Genomic DNA, 19,919 nt, shown 5'->3' with positions numbered 1-19,919 from the left:
GCACTGACATGACATAATGCTTCTAGTCGTTCATCACATTTTTGCCCTTGTTTTGATGTTTTGTGCATAGACAAATTCCGTATTTTCATTTTATTTTGCGAAATGTGAAATTCGATTATGTGAAAGGTTTCGTTTCAACTTTTAATTAGAAAGCTTCGCAATTAAACGATAGTATTCGCGGGAATCGTTTTCTCAACCGGAAAAATATGAAAATGACTATGTGAGCGTTTGCTTTTTTTCCAAGTTCGTACGAAACAGGGACAGAGTAAAGTTGTTCCTTCGGACCAAGATGGCTACTCCTACCGATTTACAGCTCGACAAAATTTGTAGGGCCTGTTTGCTCGTTAAAAAGGACATGAGGCCGCTGTTTAATGAACTAATAGCCGACATGCTCATGTCCTGCGCTGCGATCCAGGTAAATAATGGCTTATTTCGCGTCGCAAACATTGTTTAGTCGGATCGGGTTCGTATAGTGATGTCTCTTTCCTATGCCAAAAGACGCCTTTGAAAGACGGTATTATATTTTTTATCAGTTCGTCTTCATTTATAATTTGCTAAAATCTTGTGTTTGTTTGATAAACGTCAAAACTTCACTGGAAAACGTCAAATTAAAATGAATTGCTGCTTTTGCCTTACGAAAAGATTGTTACACAATTTTATGTGCAGTTATGTCAGGTTTAAATGATATCCTTTTTTTATGTACAAAGTATTTTACGGATATTTTGTTTCGATTTATATATATTTATTTTTATCTTTTTATTATTGTTGTATTTTACAAGTATGTGGAGTAGCCGAGAAACCACACAAAAACGAAAATGTGTTTGATAATGTTGATTGAGAATGTTTCGAGCGGGCGCCACCCACGGGCGAATTTCCTTCTGATTTTTTTTGACACATCTCCATTTGTCTCACCCAACAGCATCTTAGCAACTAAAATTACCGTATTTTTTAAATCTTAGAAAACTATGATTAGAAAAATATTTTTCACATGAAAAAGTTAATTATTTAATACTGGGTAGCCCTTGGATTTTTTTTGGTGTTCATTTTAATTTTAAATCTACTGAAATTCTTCAAATATATTGTTTTCTTAATAATTGTTTGTATTTATCAAGTATCATGCTATTGGTAGTATTCTTTTTTCAAACTTCTATTTCTCCTATATTTGGTTTTTTTATTTAGCATTAATATCCTCAACGTTGAACTTCTTTGTTTCATTTGTATTTCGTTTAATATTTTTCACTCCGTAGAATCTGTAGAAGTCCGCAGTGTTGTTGCCTTCATCTTCATCATCTTGCCTTCAATAATTAGCGGTTAAGTTATCAAACAAGATAACCCTGGTGCCCTACACACATTGTGGATAACTTATCTGCGAACCTTTCTCTGAAACAGTAATTTTATTTACACATTGTTGTCGGGCAGTTTTCATCAACCCCGACCCTAATTATAGTCGGACAGTCTGCCGCCCGACCCTCGGTATACTAATCACAAGTAACCGCAACACCCAATTCCCACTTGTACAATGTTTTTTGTCATTTCTCGCGCTTTACCAAAACTAAGCAAATAGAACGCTTATAAGTGTCCCGATCTCTACCAACAGTAGGTGAAAGACGCTTTTAAGCATTTTCCGCAAACAATGTGTTAATGGCACGTAATATTTGATTTTTTTTTTGAACGCCTCTGTAGTGTAATGGTCAGCACACTCGGCTACCGTTCTGGAGGTCCCGGGTTCGATTCCCAGGGGGGTCAAATAAATATAAGTGATTTTTTAACTCTAATATTTATTCCATATTACCCTGGACTGTTCCTGAAGCGGAGGGCTGATCACCTTTCCTTCATGTGTTAACGATCAAGATAACACTGTGTTTATATGATGCAGTGCCCTATGCATCATTAGGGTGCAGATAAGGGTTTGAAATGAATGAATGAAAATATTTGATTTTTACAGACAAGTATATAAAGTGGAAATGGTCATGAAAATGTTTAAGGTGTAATTAAAATTTATGATATAATTTTTAGACATTTTATTTTTGCAAATTTGAAACCAATGACAAAAAATACGTAAAGAACAGGCGATGGTTTAATTTTTTTTTACTTGCGACCATCTTAAATTTGATTTAACAGGCGAATGACTCGCGTGATGTAAGAAACACGGTTTTGTGTAATTGGCAGGTCTCGGATGTGGACGGATTGCCTTCGCAGTTGTGTCTGCAATGCGTTCACCAAGTGTCGCGATGCTACGCCTTCAAGCAGCAAGTGGAACGTTCCGATTCTCAACTTCACGCCTTCCTCGAACAAAACCCTGAAAAGGTAATTTGGTAATTATGAATGCTTTATCAATACAGATAATAATTCAATTAAATTTACTGACTTCGTACTTCTTACTGACATTAAAATACTTTTGTTATATGAGCTTTCAATCTCCCCAAAAATACCTCAAAACAAATTAAATAATTGTTTATCAATCTAATATTGAACTAAAAAGCAATATCTTCCAACCAACCAAAATCCAAAATCCTATTGGCGATCAATGCGTTAACCCTTTGCACAGAAATGGCGACAATATGTCGACATGGTAAATTCCCCAGTAAATGGGTTGGCGATATATGTCGCCACTATGTACCGTTATGTTGTTTAAACAATAAAACGCAGGTAAAATTCTGTCCCGCCAGTTGCTCAAGGTCCTTGCTAGTATTGAGTCACTTCAAGTTTGTGAAAACTTTAGTAGATAAGTTGATAGGGGACTTTCGGCAGATTCCAAGTAGGCTGTCTACTTCTTAAACTAAGATCAGCCTGGATGGCAAACTACATGTTTTGCGTATAGGGTCAAAAAGAGACTGTGTGGTTTGCTCATGAAGGGACAAAAATGGGCAAAGTTATGAGACTTATGAGTTTTGTGACACTTGTCCTGAGCAGCCTAGAATGCATTTGGGCGGTTGTTTTGTTAGATACCGTACATTGAAAAACTATAAAATTTTAAAATAGTAACCAATTATCTTTATTTTTCATTAATTGATTCGGCAGTCACTTTGTAGTAAAATCTATCCATTTTTAATTCATGTTTCACTTAGTAAATACCACTATTTCTTAAAATCCACTGTGACACGTGTTTCGATGCATTCTGCAGCATACGGTGTTTGAAAATGATGCGGAATGCATCGAAACATGTGTCACAGTAGATTTTAAGAAATAGTGGTATTTAATTTAATTGAAACATTAATTAAAAATCTTTATTTTTCTTCTATAAACCATTTTAAACACTTATCCATTGGTTTTACTGTCAATCTGCATGATACCTATTTCTAGGTTATTTTGTATTTTTTTCTAAAATCAACTATTTTGTGGAAATTTGCAAAAAAGTACACTCGAGTTACTGGTATGTCATACAAAAAAAAGTCTAGTGCAAAGGGTTAATTTATAAATTATGTATAACCCTTAAAAAAATTTTTTTTTTGTCATCCGGTAATTCCATATGAATTTACCATTAGATTTTTATTTGCAGTCGCTAGCCAAACCTGCCACGGAGAATGAGATTACTATCCAAGAAATCATCACTCCAGAAAATGATGTACAATTCTCCTATATTGATAGTAAGTCCTTTTCTGTCCTAATCAATTTTTATTTTAATTTTTTGACATCTCATCAAAGATGAAGAAGAATATGGAAGTCTGGGCATTTACGGGGCTGACGACTGTCATAGGCTGGTTTAAGTGATCAGTTTACACACGTGTAACATTCACCAATTCTACCCATTATTGACAACCACACTATTCAAAGTCTTGTAAGTTCTATATATATGAACCAATTTAGAAACCTTGTTCTTGAATCACTAGAACTTCACTTGAGATATCTATTGGTGAGATGTAAAGAAGCTTTTTATTAAGCAGAAACTCTTATATTAGTATTATTCTTCTTCATCTTTGATGAGATGTCAAAAAATAAAATGAAAATAACTCCTGTAATTGGAGATAATCCAGATTTTGTGAACAAGTATTTGGACACACTCAAAATGCTGTAAATTTTTATATAAGCTTATTCTTGCGCTCTTAATGAAATCTTTGATATTCTTGAATTGTAGCTAATTCGCAAAACTCCCACGACTCATCCGGTTCGGGTCCACCACTGGAAGCCTTCTACATTACCACCTCCAACCATTCTGCGGACGGGAACACCTCCACCGTTCAGGTAACAAGCTTGTAGTGGAATATTGTGGATGAGTGTCATCGTATCACTAATGTATGGAAGCGAAACATGGAACTGGCAAAGGAAGGATGAAAGCAGAGTGAACGCTGTTGAAATGCGCTCCCTCAGACGAATGTGTGGAAAATCATTGTATGACAGAATTAAAAACGAGGATATAAGAAAGGAATGTAAGGCTGAACGAGGAATAATTGAAAAGATTAGGAAGAGTTCTTTGCGGTGGTATGGACATGTGGAGCGAATGGATAACGAGAGAATGACTAAGAAAATATATGTGGCGATTGTGAGAGGGAAAACAGAACGAGGGCGACCGAAAAAGACTTGGCACGATCAGATCAATCAGAACCTAAAATCTGGCGGTGTCAAAAGTCTGCGTAATCGGAGGGCATGTATGACTAGATGTATGGATGTGAAGGAGGCGAGGAGTGTATGTCAGGACAGAAGAGTGTGGTGTTCCATCCTCTTTGCCTACCCCTGCGGAGAAACGGCGTGATGGTAGTAGTAGTAGCGGTATCATCGTTGAACGACAAACTAGACAAAAAATCGAAATCCTTTAGTACACAACCATGATACACGATTTACACATAACCAAGGTTTAATAGTCCCAAGAATTAACAGTAAATATGGGAGTCCAACACTGCAATATATCGTTCCGAACATTTTTAATTTTCTCAATATTATTAATATTAAAAGCATTTACTTTGTGGTTAGTCATTTTTATTTATTTATTTTTTTACAAAAATGTTAATAAAATTAGTACATAACCACTCATCGAGATTTTTATGTCTACCGGCTTCGAGACGTACCCGTCTCTTCGTCAGGACAATCACTAACACAGCATGCAAACAATACTACCTCCACCACCATAGCACCATTTACACACTCAAAACTACACAAAATGTCTAACACATGCGATTTTTGATCGACCCGATTTTTAATTTGTTGCCGACGGATGTTAGAGGTCAAAATAAAATATGGAACAAAGGCTAAATAAAGGAATGGGTAAATGATCAAGAGATAATTTTATGAAAATTGTAAAATGTTTATATTCTTCATTTTTCTCTCTTTTTTTTGTGTGTATAAAATTAAATTGTTAGAAACCATAAAAAATGTATTGACAAAGAACTCCACTGACAAAACACACAAGGTGGCTTAATGCAACTAATGAAACTCTTAAAATGTTCTAAATATGTAAAAGTTGTCATATAAATAAATGTATAGTCGAAAGCAGAAATAAAAATATTTTTTATTTCTGCAACACTTTCACTTTTCTGCAACACACACACTTTTCTGCAACACTTTCAGCCTCAAAATCATATTTTTATATTTATAGATTTAGTTTTTCATTTCTAGAACTAGATTTTAATTTATATATGAAATGTTAAAATCAAACACTAATTTTTTTCGATTCTACTAAACTGTATTTCATTGTTGAAAAACACATAAAAATAAATTTCTGACAATGTTTCGCCTTGTAATGGCATTTTCAAATTAATTACATTCGTTTGAAATTGCCATTACAAGATAAAACAATGTCACAAATTTATTTTTATGTGTTTTTGAACAATGAAATATAGTTTAGTAGACTAAAAAATCAGTCTTTGTTTTTAACATTTGTGGAGGTACTCACCAAAAAGTTACATTTTCAATACAATTGCACAAAAAATCCTTTAAATGCAATCTGTTCTGTTTACTGTACTCTATCGAAATCATAATTGAAGTTGCGACGAAACGTGACCAATCCTCTGTTAAACCAATATGAAATCATTAAATTGCACCAAAATGTTACAATTTTACTAGCTAAAATTCCTGATTACTGAAAACCGTTCATATTGGAAATGTAACGTTTTGTTGAGGACCTCCACATTTAATATATAAATCATATTTTTGTATTGGGAATTAGTTGTCAATATACGGCTATCCAAACTTAAAACACAGTAAGGGACATTTTTTTGTAGTACGTTTTTTTGCATTTTTGAACTAAATAGAATCTACTTAGTCCAAAATGCAAAAAAAACACGTACTACAAAAAAATGTCCCTTACTGTGTTTTGAATTTGGACAGCCGTATAGCGGCTCTCATTTTGTTGACAGTCGCACAGAACAGTTCTGCCTCTGGGTTGTATCTACCTCGGTTGTATCTACCTCTCGGTTGTATCTACCTCTCGGTTATATCTACCTCTCGGTTGTATCTACCTCAGTTTCATTTTGAAACCTTTTTTGTTGTTGCAGGATGACCCAAATGAGCCGAAAGTTGAAAAAGATTTATTAGGCAAATTGAGCGATAGATCTATGGACTCAGATACCGGTATTCAAGTCAAAGAGCAACCAGCTAGCGATGGAGATGAAGACGATTTCTTAGGTGAGTAATTACTCCTTTAATTCACAATTCTTGAAGTTTAATGTGTTTGTTAACATTGATGTTAGGCTACAAAACAAAAGACATCTAGAGGAAGACCAAAACATCCATGGATGCTACAGAAAGATAACATGATTTAAAGGCATGGCGTAGGCTACGTTGTATATGATAGAAGGACCTACAACCTGAGGATGAGAGCTGACCCCTATCAGTCTACAAAGACGATAAGTTGGGATGGAGCCAGAAAAAAAAATGAAGATATTTGTCTAAAAAAAACTCAAATTTGATGGAAAATTTTAATTAATAACTAAATATGGTGCGATATTGTTTTCCAGAATTGGCTACATTCCAGGCCTCCAACTCCGTGACTCCCGGGAGACACATCTGCAACTTGTGCCAGAGGGAGTTCAAGCACGCCAAGATGCTCAAGTCTCACATGCGACTGCACTCCAACTGGATCAAGGTACGTTCCCTCCGTCTGCATCCATTTCAACATCTTCATTTTCTCTCATCACTCAGGAACCACGTTCTAAGAAAACAAATCTCATGTACCTTTTAAATACGGCGACTGATAAAGATTCTGTTTTGACCTATTCCATTATTAGTTTGGCCAGATTTATGATAGCGTTTATCGTCTTCTTTAAAGCTTAAACGGATAATTTATTCTCAACATTTTGAGTGTGTCCAAATAATTCTTCACAAATCTGGGTTTCTATGTACCATGGGTTTTACGTAGTTCCAAAAAGTTAGCGCAGTTGTCAATCATGAACGAATAGTAATGTGATCACTTAACTAGCGTATGACAGGTCGTAAGCCCTATTAATACCCAGACATTCTTCATTTTATGTTGACGTGTCAAAAATGTAAAGATAATTTATTATTTCATTACAATTAAATTAATATGGAATTGATATTCGGCAGTCACTTTATCGTAATATCTATCCATTTTGAATTTATCTTTTACTTGGTAAAAAATATCACTATTTCTTTACGGTGTTTGAAAATGACGCGGAATGCATCGAAACACGTGTCACAATAGACTTTGAGAATTAGTGGTATTTACCAAATAAAACTTAAATAAAAAAGGTAGTTTATTAACTTAATGGTTTGTCCAGCCCCTACGTAAAGTACTCTGCAAATCTGTTACTTTACAGGAGAGAGCTTAGAAGATTTTTTCAACGTTTTTTATTAATTATCGATTTTATCTGAATTTCTAAACTAGTATTATGTATTCAAAAACACGAAAAATAATGTATTAAATCGTTTTGAAACATTATGCTTCGTCAAAATTAAGTTGTTAGCGTTATAGGAGTTCAGTTCATTTAAAAAATTCGATGTAGATAGCGTCTTATACGCCTAAAAACTAGGTGTAATTTATTTTATATACATTTTTTGTTTGTTTATATTTCTAGACGACGGCCAGTTCGGTCAGGACGGTCATACACCAAATATCTCAAAATTGACAAAAATGTAGTTAGAGCACTTTACGTAGGGCACGTCGATATATCTTTAATGCAATACAAAGTAAAGGTAAATAAATGTCATAATTTCAATTTCAATTTCAAAAGTGTGATGTCATAACTGATTTGAAAAACAGGATTAACACATTTTAAGAATACACTTGATGCTATATATAAGTGTTTGTTAAATTGAAAATAAAAATACTTTTTTTTTCTAACCCTTAACCCCACCCAATGGTGCATAGAGCACTGCATCATATTGACATAGTGATATCTTGATCTTTACTTACACGAAGGCAAGGCGATCACTCCTGCGCTTCAGGTACCATTGAATCAATATTAGAGTGAAAACAATCACTTATATTTATTTGATCCCCCCTGGAAATTGAACCTGGGACCTCCACTATGGTAGCCGAGCGTGCTGACTATTACACTATAGAGGCGGACGAAATAACTCAAGTGGCAAAAAACGAGTGATTTTATTTACAATTTAATCATGTCTTACCACAAAGTGAATGCCGAAAAAATTAATAATATAAGTGTTTGTTGGTGTCAGGCCAACTGCAAGAAGCCCCCCACGTGTCCCGTGTGCCAGCGATCCTTCAAGGGGCCGGGCATGCTGCGCCTGCACATGAAGACCCACGAGGAGAGGCCGCAGCGCCAGCCCACCTGCACCATCTGCCACCGCGTCTTCAAGACCAAGACCATCCTTTACCGGCACAGGCAGACGCACTTCGAGGTCAGTGTCCCCCGTCCACCCGTCTTGTTACAGAACAATCCGTTCTATTTTGAATTGGAGAACTTTTTACTATTTGTATTTTTTTTCGTGCAGCAAAAGACCCACCCGTGTACAATATGTGAGAAGAGTTTCATCAGCAACTACGCGCTGCAAGCTCACCTCGCCCGGCACCGGGGGGAGAAGCCGTACGCTTGCAACGAGTGCGGCAAGACCTTCTACAACACCACCGACCTCAAGGTAAGCTGTCTGGGCGAGATCACTCTCCTGCAGAAGAGTTTCCTTACTGGCGAACCGACATGTTGGTGTTGGTTGTACTGCCAACATTGTGTGTCTGCATTATTATCATGTTCGAGTATAATCCGGCAGGTGCACATCCGTCTGCACACGGGGGAGAAGCCGCTGACGTGCGGGGAGTGCAGCAAGACCTTCCGGCGCCACTCCACCCTGTGCCAGCACATCAAGAAGCACCGCGGCATCCGGGACCACATCTGCTCCGTCTGCGAGAAGGCCTTCTTTGAGGTGTCCAAGCTGACGGCTCACATGCGCGTGCACACAGGTGAGTACTTACTACCCTCAAACCGACTACCCTCAAACTGAGATGAGGGTAGTCGGTAGATAATCAAATCTCAACATGGATGAAGAAGAATGTAGAAGTCTGGATATTTACAGGGTTTACGACTGTCATAGGCTTGGCTTTGACAGTTGTAAGCCCCGTAAATGCCCAGACTTCCATATTCTTCTTCATCTATGTTGAGATGTCAGGATTTATATGCATATTTTTTTCTTTAAATGCCAAAAACCATGACAAAATTTTACTCTCTGTAAATGTTAAACACACCTATGCCAAAAATTGATGGACAATGACAGTGACATAATAGGGTTATGTTCTTTCATTGTGTTAAAAATAATTGCAAAAAAAGAATGTAAAAAAATAAATAATAATCCAGATTTGTCCCCCCTCCCTGGGAATTGGATTCGGGACTTCCAGCACGGTATTTAAACACGAAACCATTACACCACGGAGGTGGACAAATAGTAAATACAATACTTACATATTTATTTTACATAGAAACTAATAAAAAAAATCCTAAACATCCAATTTTTAGGATTTTTTTTATTTAACATCATTAGTGGATCATCCCCCATGGTAGCAAGTTCTGGTCTAGTTTCCAAGATTGTAAAGTTGATGTTTGGTTCCTCAGGGGAGAAACCTTACGAGTGCTCGTACTGCACCCGCTGCTTCGCGCAGCAGTCGGCGCTCATCTACCACCAGCGCACGCACACGGGCGAGAAGCCCTACCCCTGCAAGCTGTGCGACGCGCGCTTCACCACTTCCTCCGCCCGCAACAACCACATGGTCACGCACACCGGCATCAAGAAGTAAGCCCCCAACATCTCCATCCCCATAGGTCTCACGAGGGCCAAATTCCATCAAATGCATTTGAAATTTTTATTTGTATTCTTCTTCTTTCTGTGCCACTTCTAATGAAGATCGGCGATCATCATGGCTATCTTCACTTTTGATGCTGCAGCTCGGAACAGAGATTTGGTGCTTCTGCCAAACCATTGTCGTAGGTTTTTCGCCCCTCAGTCTTTCCTTGTATGATTAGGTGGAGAAGATGATATTTTTCATTTCTCATGACGTGTCCGAAGTACATCAGCTTTCTCTGCTTGATGGATGTTAGGAGTTCCTTATTGGTATTCATCCGTCGGAGGACCTCTAGGTTGGTGACCTGATCACGCCAAAACAATCAGTGTGGTTGGTAATTTTTACTTTCTCATAACTACTAATTAAGTACTTAATTATAATTAAGTACTTAATTATAATTAAGTACTTAATTATAATTAAGTACTTAATTATAACTAATTAAGTACTATTTGTCCTTATTACTGGGAACCCTTTTTGCAGTGTAACTGTTTCTGAATTCATGTTGTTATGACAGGGTCTTGATTGTCATGAATTTTCTCACTTTTCATAACGTTAAGCCTGATCTCTGGATCATTTTACAACTTTAATCAAAATGTAATATATATACATATAACAATAAATTGTGTGAAACCCTAAATTGTCTATCCATCGCTTATTAAGAAGAAAACATTTTTTTTGTATGTTTTCATATTACCAAGACTACATTCAAATTACTGTAGAATATTTTAATATTTTATAGGGGCATGACTACCTAGCAAAATTGTAGCACTTCAAATGCGTCTTCTGAAAAATTACAAATCTCGAGTCGTGACTAGTTGCAAATGAGCGATATATGCAACACATGGTTTAACGCACTTGGCTCCAGATCTGTGTTTTAAAAAGATATTGAGTGCACTGAAACACGTGTAATGATATAGTATAAGAATTTTACTGTATCAATTACCATATCATATTTATTCCTAAGGATGTCTCTGCGTGTTTCTGTATTGTAATTGTCATTTGTTCTTGTACAAATGTGCAATAAACATATTTATTTTGATTAATTGATTGGGCAGTCACTTTGTAGTAAAATCTTTAAAAGTTTTAATTGGTAAATACCACTATTTCTTCAAATTTATTGTGACGGAAATGATGCGGAATGCATTGTGTTTCAATGCATTCCGCATCATTTTCAAACACTGTATGTGAAGCTAATTCTAAATTTTAGAGTTGGGTCCTTGGGACGTTGAAGGTTGAAGATAATGTTGAAAGTGGAAAATATTATAAATTGAAGGTTGAAAATAATAATTTTTCGAATTCGCTAACCATTCAATAGATAATGATCACAAATTTAACCATAATAATGTAGAAATCCTAAAAATACACTGTACGGTGATAATGTGGAATGCATGAAAACACATGTCACAATAGATTTTAAGAAACTGGTATGTATTTATTAAGTAAAACTTAAATTAAAAATAGATTTATTTTGTGTGATCAAACGTTTTAGAGGGGTGTGGTGGAATAAATGAGAGTGATAATCGGTATGTTATGTGGGTCAGGTTCCCTTGCACGATCTGCTCGAAGGGCTGCACCAACCGCACGGAGCTGCGCATCCACATGACCAAGCACACGGGGGAGAAGCTGTTCCCGTGCGGCGAGTGCAACCAGCGCTTCTCCACCGCCTCCTACCTCGCCGTGCACCGGCGCCACCACAGCGGCGAGAAGAAGTACGTCTGCCTCACCTGCGGGAAAGGTAACTGCCAACTACACCATTCTACCTCCACTCAACTAGTCCTGTGCCCCCACACATATACATGCCCATATAGCGGCGTCTTTATGCCCGATCAAATTAATTTAATTCACAACATTTTGTGTATTCTCCCCAGTTAGCTTCTTCGTCTCACCGATAATCAAAGAATCACTAAATCACTTCTTCATCTCGCCAAAGAATCACTAGAATTTTCACTAGTGAAAATTCTAGTGATTCTTGTACAATGTTTCGAAATTGGATCGGATATCGTTAGTGCAATGGCAAAGGGGTATATCTGTCAAATTTTTAATATTCTATGTTTGTTCCACAAAATGTCTTAAATAGTGTATTCCATAATCTAGCAAAAGGATATAGCGGTAGTTGCAATACTTATTTAGTTTTATTAAGATTTGTACATATAAAAATACATAAAACAAATGAGTTATTTAATTTCACAAGTTTTTTTTTGCTCTCCTGTAAAATTTGGTCTGAGACAGATATACCCCTTTGCCTTTACACTACCGATATATAGAACTTCCAAGAATTTGAGTAGTGTGGTTGTCGATCATGGGTAGAATTGGTGAATGTTACACGTGTGTAAAGTGATCACTTAAACCAGCCTATGATGGTCGTAAGCCCCGTAAATGTCCAGACTTCCATATTCTCTTCATCTATGGTGAGAATATATAATAATGCACGACGCTCAGCATTGAGCAAGAAGATGAAGAAGAAGAAGATATAATAATATGAAAAATAACTCCTATAATTGGAGATGACCCAGATTTGTGAACAAGTATTTCTGTAGACCAAGTTATATTCTAAATGTAAACACTTTTGTCCGAGATGCTATCAACACTTGCTAGGAACACACCTTGTAGCATGCCAGGTATTCTGACTGCAGTACGTTTCCAGGCTACGTGGAGTCAGGCTCGTACAAGAAGCACCTGCGCACGCACACCAAGCTGGAGGTGGAGGCGGCGGAAGCGGCGGAGGCGGCGCGCGGTGCGCCGGGCGGGCGGCAGCAGGCGCAGGCCAAGGGCTTCGCCTGCTCCCTGTGCCCCAAGACCTACACCCAGGGCCAGAACCTCAAGAAGCACATGGCTTCGCACGGCTTGCTCAACACGGTACCTCCACACACTCCCTCACTCACAACTAAACATATTTCTATATCTTCAATTATGATATTATTATGTCCGCCTCCGTGGTTTAATGGTCAGCGTGTTTAGCTACCATGCTGGAGGTCCCGGGTTCGATTCCCAGGGGGGGGCAAAAATAAATATTAGTGATTTTACACTAATATTTATTTAATATTACCCTGGACTGGTTCCTGAAGCGCAAGAGTGCTGACCTTGCCTTCATGTAAGTAATGATCAAGATAACACTGCGTCGATTTGATGCAGTGCCCTATGCACCATTGGGTGCGGGTTGTAAGTAACTAATATCTTCAAACCCTTATCCCCACCCCAATGGCGCATAGGGCACTCTCTCTCTGGTTTCAATCCTAGGATTGGTTTGCAGCAATTTCCTCTGTTTTTCTCTTCCATTCTTCCCTGTCTTGTGCGGCTCTTTTGAAATGTGCGTATGATGAGCAGCGCACGTCCGCCAACAGGTCCTCCAGGTACTCTCGGCCTGGGCGTCCCCTAGAGTTTGTCCCCTCGGTCATACCCTCCATTAGGGCACTGCATCATATAAATGCAGTGTTATCTATATCGTTAACATATGAAGGGAAGGTGATCAGCCCTCCATTTCAGGTACCAGTCCGGGGTAATATTGCATAAATTTAAGAGTGAATAAATTACTTATATTTATTTGACCTCTTCCTGGGAATTGAACCCGGGATCTCCAGAACGGTATCTGAGCATGCTGACCATTACACTACGGAAGCGGAGGCATTAACTATTTCGGAATTTCTATATTCTCAATATTATTAATATTTATAGCATTTACTTTGTGGTTAGTCATTTTTACTTTCATATTTTTTTACAAAATGTTAGTAATATTAGTGTAACTCACCAAGACTTTTATGTCTACCGGTTTGGAGACGTACCCGTCTCTTCGTCAGCACAATCACTACAACAGCATGCAAACCATTACACCACGAAGGCGGACTTAGCCCATTACTTGTACATATAACATCCCCACTCAAGTTGTGTGAAGGGGTGAATTCAAACTATCTGGAGGTAATATAACAATTTCACTATTGCAGACGGGCGTTACGAGCATCCAAGTGCAGCAGTCGCAGCAGAATCAGTCGCAGCAGCAACAGCAACAGCAGCAGCAACAAGCGCAGCAGCAACAGGCCCAGCAGCAGGCGCAGCAGCAGGCCCAGCAGCAGGCGCAGCAGCAGGCCATACAGCAACAGCAACACCAGCTGCAGCAGCAGTTGGTGCAGCAGCAACAGCCGCAGCAGCAGCTGCAAGTGCAGACCATACAGATTCACCCGCAACACGTGGCGACGCACCAACCTATACAGATACATGTATGTAACAAAACGTTCATGATTTAGTGGTTTTTTTGAAATGTTGCTTGTGAATTTATGAAGGTAGACATGAATGAACACTGTACTCAGTAGTTTATAGATATTTCAACAGATTACATAAAGACTTGGTTTGGTCTGTCTGAAGGTCTGTGACCATTTACTGGACTTATAACCTTCATATATACTGTATACATTCAAATATTTATGTATACTGTATGTAGTGACTACATATCGCTCACTCCTTTCAAGAACGTCATAAATCAAAAAAGTTGATTTTTCAGGAGAACGTTTTTAATGTTAATAAATATAATACAATTTATTAAAAATGAATATCAAGCCACTTATTAAACTTTTTACTGTGCAACAGATCTTTTTAGGTTAAACCTGAAGGTTTTTTCTCCATTTGAAAAATAACTATTTTATTTTTTTTAAATAATCAAACAAAACCTTTTCTTCAAATTGCAAAAACAACACTTTCTGCCCTATAGCGGGTAAATATTAAGCTAAAAATATGCCTCTTTTGCTGGGATATAGTACATTTTCTGGGCATTCCGAAAACATGCACAACTGAAAAATGACGATTTTTGATTTATGACGTTCTTGAAAGGAGTGAGCGATATGCATTAGAGAATATGGCACTGACAAAAAGAAATGCAGCGAAGCTCAAATGCACACAGCAATCCATGGAAAGATCCATGCTTGGTATAAGCCTAAAAGAAAAAAAAAACAAGAAATAAAGAAATTAGGAGCAGAGCCAGAATAGCCAATATCATAGATCGCGTAGCAAGACTAAAGTGGCAATGGGCGGGACATGCTGCAAGACAGAACCCCACAAGGTGACCTTGGGAGAATAAAAGAGGTGTCGGAAGACCTCAAAAAAGATGGTCTGACGACATAGCCACTGTGGGGGATAAAAATTGGCTGCAAGCAACAGCAGACCATAAAAAGGAAGGATACGGAAAAGGCCTGTATCCAGCAGTGGAGGACAGAAGACTAAAGGAGGAGAAGATGACCTTCATCATTCTTATGTCGTTGGTTTAAGTGATAAAATTTATTCAGTACTCGGTGTTGAAATGACTCAATGATTTTTGGTTGATTGCAGGCTGTGGGGGTACACCAGGTCCAGCAGCAACAAGTCCATGTAGCCGCCTCAGCGTGCCAACCCGTGCAGATACCCAACATAGTGCAGGTGAATACCTAACAACCTATCTCTTATCATCCTATCTCTATCTTATTTAAAATTTTGGAACTGTGAGTACATTTTGGCAGCGACAGATGTTGCCAGATGATAAAATATTGGCTGCCTGCTTAATTTATGGCTGCCTGGTTCTTTCTTTATTAACAATTTAAGTAGTATCCTTTGGTAACTGTAATAGTTATGGCAATACCATGTGTCAAAATGTGTGAAAATTGTCAATGTATTTAAATGCGTAATGGAGAGAAATGTTTGTTCAATAAATCTTAGTGATAGAAAGGTAATTACTGATTTGGTCCTGTTATATAAAATTCTTAACAATTTTTTGGACAATCCTGATCTCCTAAATCAAATAAAGCTTTGCGTGCGTCGAAGAGGTACTAGGCAAAAATCTATATTTGCAGTATTTGTACATAACGCAAACTATGCCATGTTTTCACTATGGCTTTCTATGGCTTCACATGTTAGCCAATGCTTTTGAATACTAGTTACAACTTAAAATGAATTGAACATTTGGTATTCACCCTTTGACGATGAGTTTGAATAAAACTCATATTTGGAAAAAGAGCACTTTAAATGTCAAATATATGATATTAAGATATGTTCGAAATATGCAAAATAATACTGACATTGTGCAACAGTCATCTCATCATCATCTTCTAAAGGCAGCGCCTTGTTGTGTCAGCCACTTGTCTCTGTCAGTCGCCATCCTCTTGAGCTGCGAATAGGAGGAGACGTCCATGAGCCGCTTCAAATCCTGGAAGTATGAAGTTCTTGGGCGGCCTCTTGTTCGTTTTCCCAAGATTCTTCCTTCGAAGATGTTGCTAAGAAAGGTGCTATGTCTAATTGAGTGCCCTATTAGCTTGGCCTTCCTCTTCAAAATATGATTTATAAGCTCTCTTCTTTCTTTTACGTCCTGCAACACCTTTTCTTTGGACTTCCTTACGACCCATGATGTTTTGGTCATCTTCCTCCAAACCCACATCTCAAATGCTTCAAGCCGGTCTTTTTCGTACTTTTGGATGGTCCAGGTTTCACACCCATACAACAAAACACTCCAAACAAAAGCCTTTATGAATCCTTTTCTGTTCATCAAACAGTCATCTACAGTCCATAAATATAGTCACCCTGCGAGAAAAAATCAAATATCTCATAAAATAATATGATAAAATCAGTTTGAGCTATTTCTTCACCGGGGTGCCCATACAAGGCACGGGCAAATTGCCCATATGTGGTGCACGCAAATCGGATGAAGGATTAAAATGTTGAAAGTTTAAAATGTGGTGAAAATTATGTTGAGCCTAGTAAAGATGAAGAAAGTAACGTGGTCTTGTATTTTTACTAACTTTGTATTCTTCTTCTTCTTCTAACCCTTATCCGCACCCCAATGGTGCATAGGGCACTGCATCGTATAGAAGCAACACAAAGGAAAGGTGATCAGCCTTCCGCTTCAGGTACCAGTCCAGGGTCATATTAAATAAATATTAGACTGAAAAATCACTAATATTTATTTTGACCCTCTTGGGAATCGAACCCGGGACCTCCAGCATGGTAGCCTTGCGCGCTAACCACTACACTATCGATGGAACTTTGTATAGTTTGGCCAAAATAACTTTCAGGATTCTATCGCTTTTTTTATTCAGAGATATAGTATTTGCGTGAACAATAAACGCTCTGTCTAATTTATGTTGGCCTACATGCTTTACATATCGGTTAACACTCCCTCACCCGCCGTCCAACTACCAGCAGGATTCATTTGACTAATACCGCATTTCTTCCAGGTTCAACCGGCGCACGTAGCCGTCGGAGGCCTGCAGCAACACGAACTGTCGGCCGTGTCTGTTGGCAACATTGCCCACCGGATCATCCTCCAGCCCTCCCACCCCATGTATCTTCACCACTGAGTGCCGCCGCTAGTCACAACCCGCCCCACTGTACAAAGTGTAAATACAATGATACTAGATTGATTTCAGACGGTATCTCACGCAACACCATCTCATCGCGCTTATTATCTCCTGGAGAATATTAACAAGATGTTGCGTCATGCCTATAATTCAAATGCTCTAAAAAAAGAAATAGAATTTGTGGTGACATCAACACGGCTGTCCAAATTTAAAACACAGTAAGGGACATTTTTTTTGCAGTAGGTTTTTTTTTGCATTTATGGACTAAGTAGAGTCTACTTAGTCCAAAAATGCAAAAAAAACCTGCTACAAAAAAAATGTCCCTGACTGTGTTTTAAATTTGGATAGCCGAACAATTACTGTAATGAGAGAAAAACACTGTAAAAGTAAGTTCATTAATTCAAAATTAAAGAGTAAAACACTAAAGGAAAATTTAAAATTACATAATATCTTTGTTTGGATTAACAGACTATAAACTTTAGTATATGATATTGTAAAAATTATAAATTTAGATATAAAACTCACTCCTGCAAAATGGTTTAGAAAATGGTCACAATTCACCGTGAGTTTAATCTTATCAATGAACTGTTCTTTAAAACTTTGCATAGAATGATTCTGAAAGTGCAATATCAAGCCATAATAATACAGTGGAACCTCTTATAACAAGTAAAAACAAAATTAAAAGTTGCTCTCTTAACCAGCGACATTTCGCATAACGAGTTACAGGGGTAGGACAATTCCCTTTTTCACAACATTCACTTGTGAGCTGGGGATTCTGCGTCAAACAAAACAAAAAATGTTTCGCTTAAGGAATAGGATTCTGGAACAAATTATGCTCGTTATGAGAGGTTTATAATAATTTTCAATATTTGATTAGACAAAATATACTTGAATGTTTTTCGCAGATGCCTTGTGGCACATTTTATAAACATTACAAAATAAAACTACTTTGTTTTTAACCTCGTTTTTTGGAACCTTTCTCCAACGGGTTTCGACAAGAACCTTGTCATCATCAGTTAAACGTGTACATGTTTAGCCCTGGTGATGACAAGGTTTTTGTCAAAACTGGTCGGAGAAAGGTACCAATAAAAAGTGGTTAAAAACAAAGTAGCTTTATTTTATAAAGACAATATATACAATCGGGATATGGAGTTGGCGCATTTACGGAACTTATACCTTGTCATCGAGTGATCCCTTTATACACTACCGTTCCGATGGCAGTTATACCTGTCAGCTCTAAACTGAGATACAAAAAGCAATAATGGGCACAATGGTTGCCAATTTATCATTTTCGACCGCCAAATATATACGTATTTCATTATATGTTTTAACAGTTGGCACACCTTAGTGATATTTAGATTGCTAAAATAATATACGGGTACCAGATTACATGGTGCTATTCCCTGACGCAAACTATCTGCGTGATGTGCCAGGCACGATTACGGCGGAGTTAAAATAATTTTTATACAAGTATTTATAATTTCATTAATCTATCATACATTTTTAATTTAATTTTTACTTGGTAAATACCACTATTTCTAAAAATCATTTATAATTTTGCTATTAAATTTATGCTATTGCCCAAAACCCCTCATAAAATCTAAGATGTTTTTGTAAAGTGACATGAACAGCTCTCAAATCTTACTTATCAAGGCAAATCTACTTATTTTTATTATTTTTCTAACCCTTATCTATACCGTATGGTGCATAGGGCACTGCATCGTATCGACGCAGTGCTTTCTTGGTATCTCATCGCAAGAAGGTAGGCTGATCAGTCCTGCTGTTCGGGGTGATATTGAATAAATATTAGAGTGAAAAATCACTCATTTATTTTTACCCCCTAGGAATTGAATCTGGGATCTCTAGCACGGTAGCAAACACGCTAGCCACTGCACTATGGATCAAACTTATTTTTACGTGCAATAACCAAAATATATGTAAATTCATGTAAGTGCATAGTATTTTTATTATGAATTTTAAATTAAAATTTAAATTGCAATTATTCACCGCATTTTTTAAAATTAATTTTTATATCACTATTCTAATAAACAATTAAACTCATTTGTAGGTAAATTAGGATGCCTTACTTAGGACTAAAGTTTTCATGAATTAGTTGATATTTTATTTTGAGAGTAGAAGTGTGCTCTAAGGGCGTTTGTCCACTACACGGGATTTTACCGTCCGGCAGTCCGGTTTTGAAAAATGAAAACGACTACGACAGTTTAGTGTGATCAAATTTACGCGCAAAGTGTTCACGCACCGATCAAGAGCTCCGATTCAAAGAAAGATGCACAAAAGCACAAGCCAATCCAAGCCAATCATCGTTATAAAAAAGCTAACTGACCGTGTTGGATGGTAAAATTCCGCGTAATTCCGGGTAGTGGACAAGCGCCCTAAGTCAATTTATTACAAGGTCCAACCAAAAA

General features: G+C 37.4%; 1 protein-coding gene across 1 annotated transcript; it reads left to right on the top strand.

Annotated features, from left to right (window-relative positions):
- Positions 1-35: 35 nt before the first annotated feature.
- On the top strand, positions 36-19,919 carry LOC148302507 (uncharacterized). Its single transcript, XM_088271451.1, has 15 exons — positions 36-415; positions 2,170-2,307; positions 3,500-3,587; positions 4,076-4,182; positions 6,429-6,558; positions 6,891-7,018; positions 8,572-8,754; positions 8,848-8,991; positions 9,121-9,310; positions 9,957-10,134; positions 11,725-11,918; positions 12,828-13,039; positions 14,122-14,394; positions 15,497-15,583; positions 17,371-19,919. Exons 1-15 carry the CDS (start codon positions 290-292, stop codon positions 17,491-17,493), a joined length of 2,301 nt encoding a protein of 766 aa, XP_088127577.1. The 5' UTR covers positions 36-289; the 3' UTR covers positions 17,494-19,919.

Source organism: Brachycentrus maculatus, unplaced genomic scaffold (genome assembly GCF_059751285.1).
Source record: "Brachycentrus maculatus isolate JH-2025_06_01 unplaced genomic scaffold, ASM5975128v1 h1tg000442l, whole genome shotgun sequence".
In the NCBI taxonomy this organism is placed as follows: domain Eukaryota; kingdom Metazoa; phylum Arthropoda; class Insecta; order Trichoptera; family Brachycentridae; genus Brachycentrus; species Brachycentrus maculatus.
Note: the sequence above shows the minus strand (reverse complement) of the source record. Positions and strands in the feature narration are given on the sequence as shown.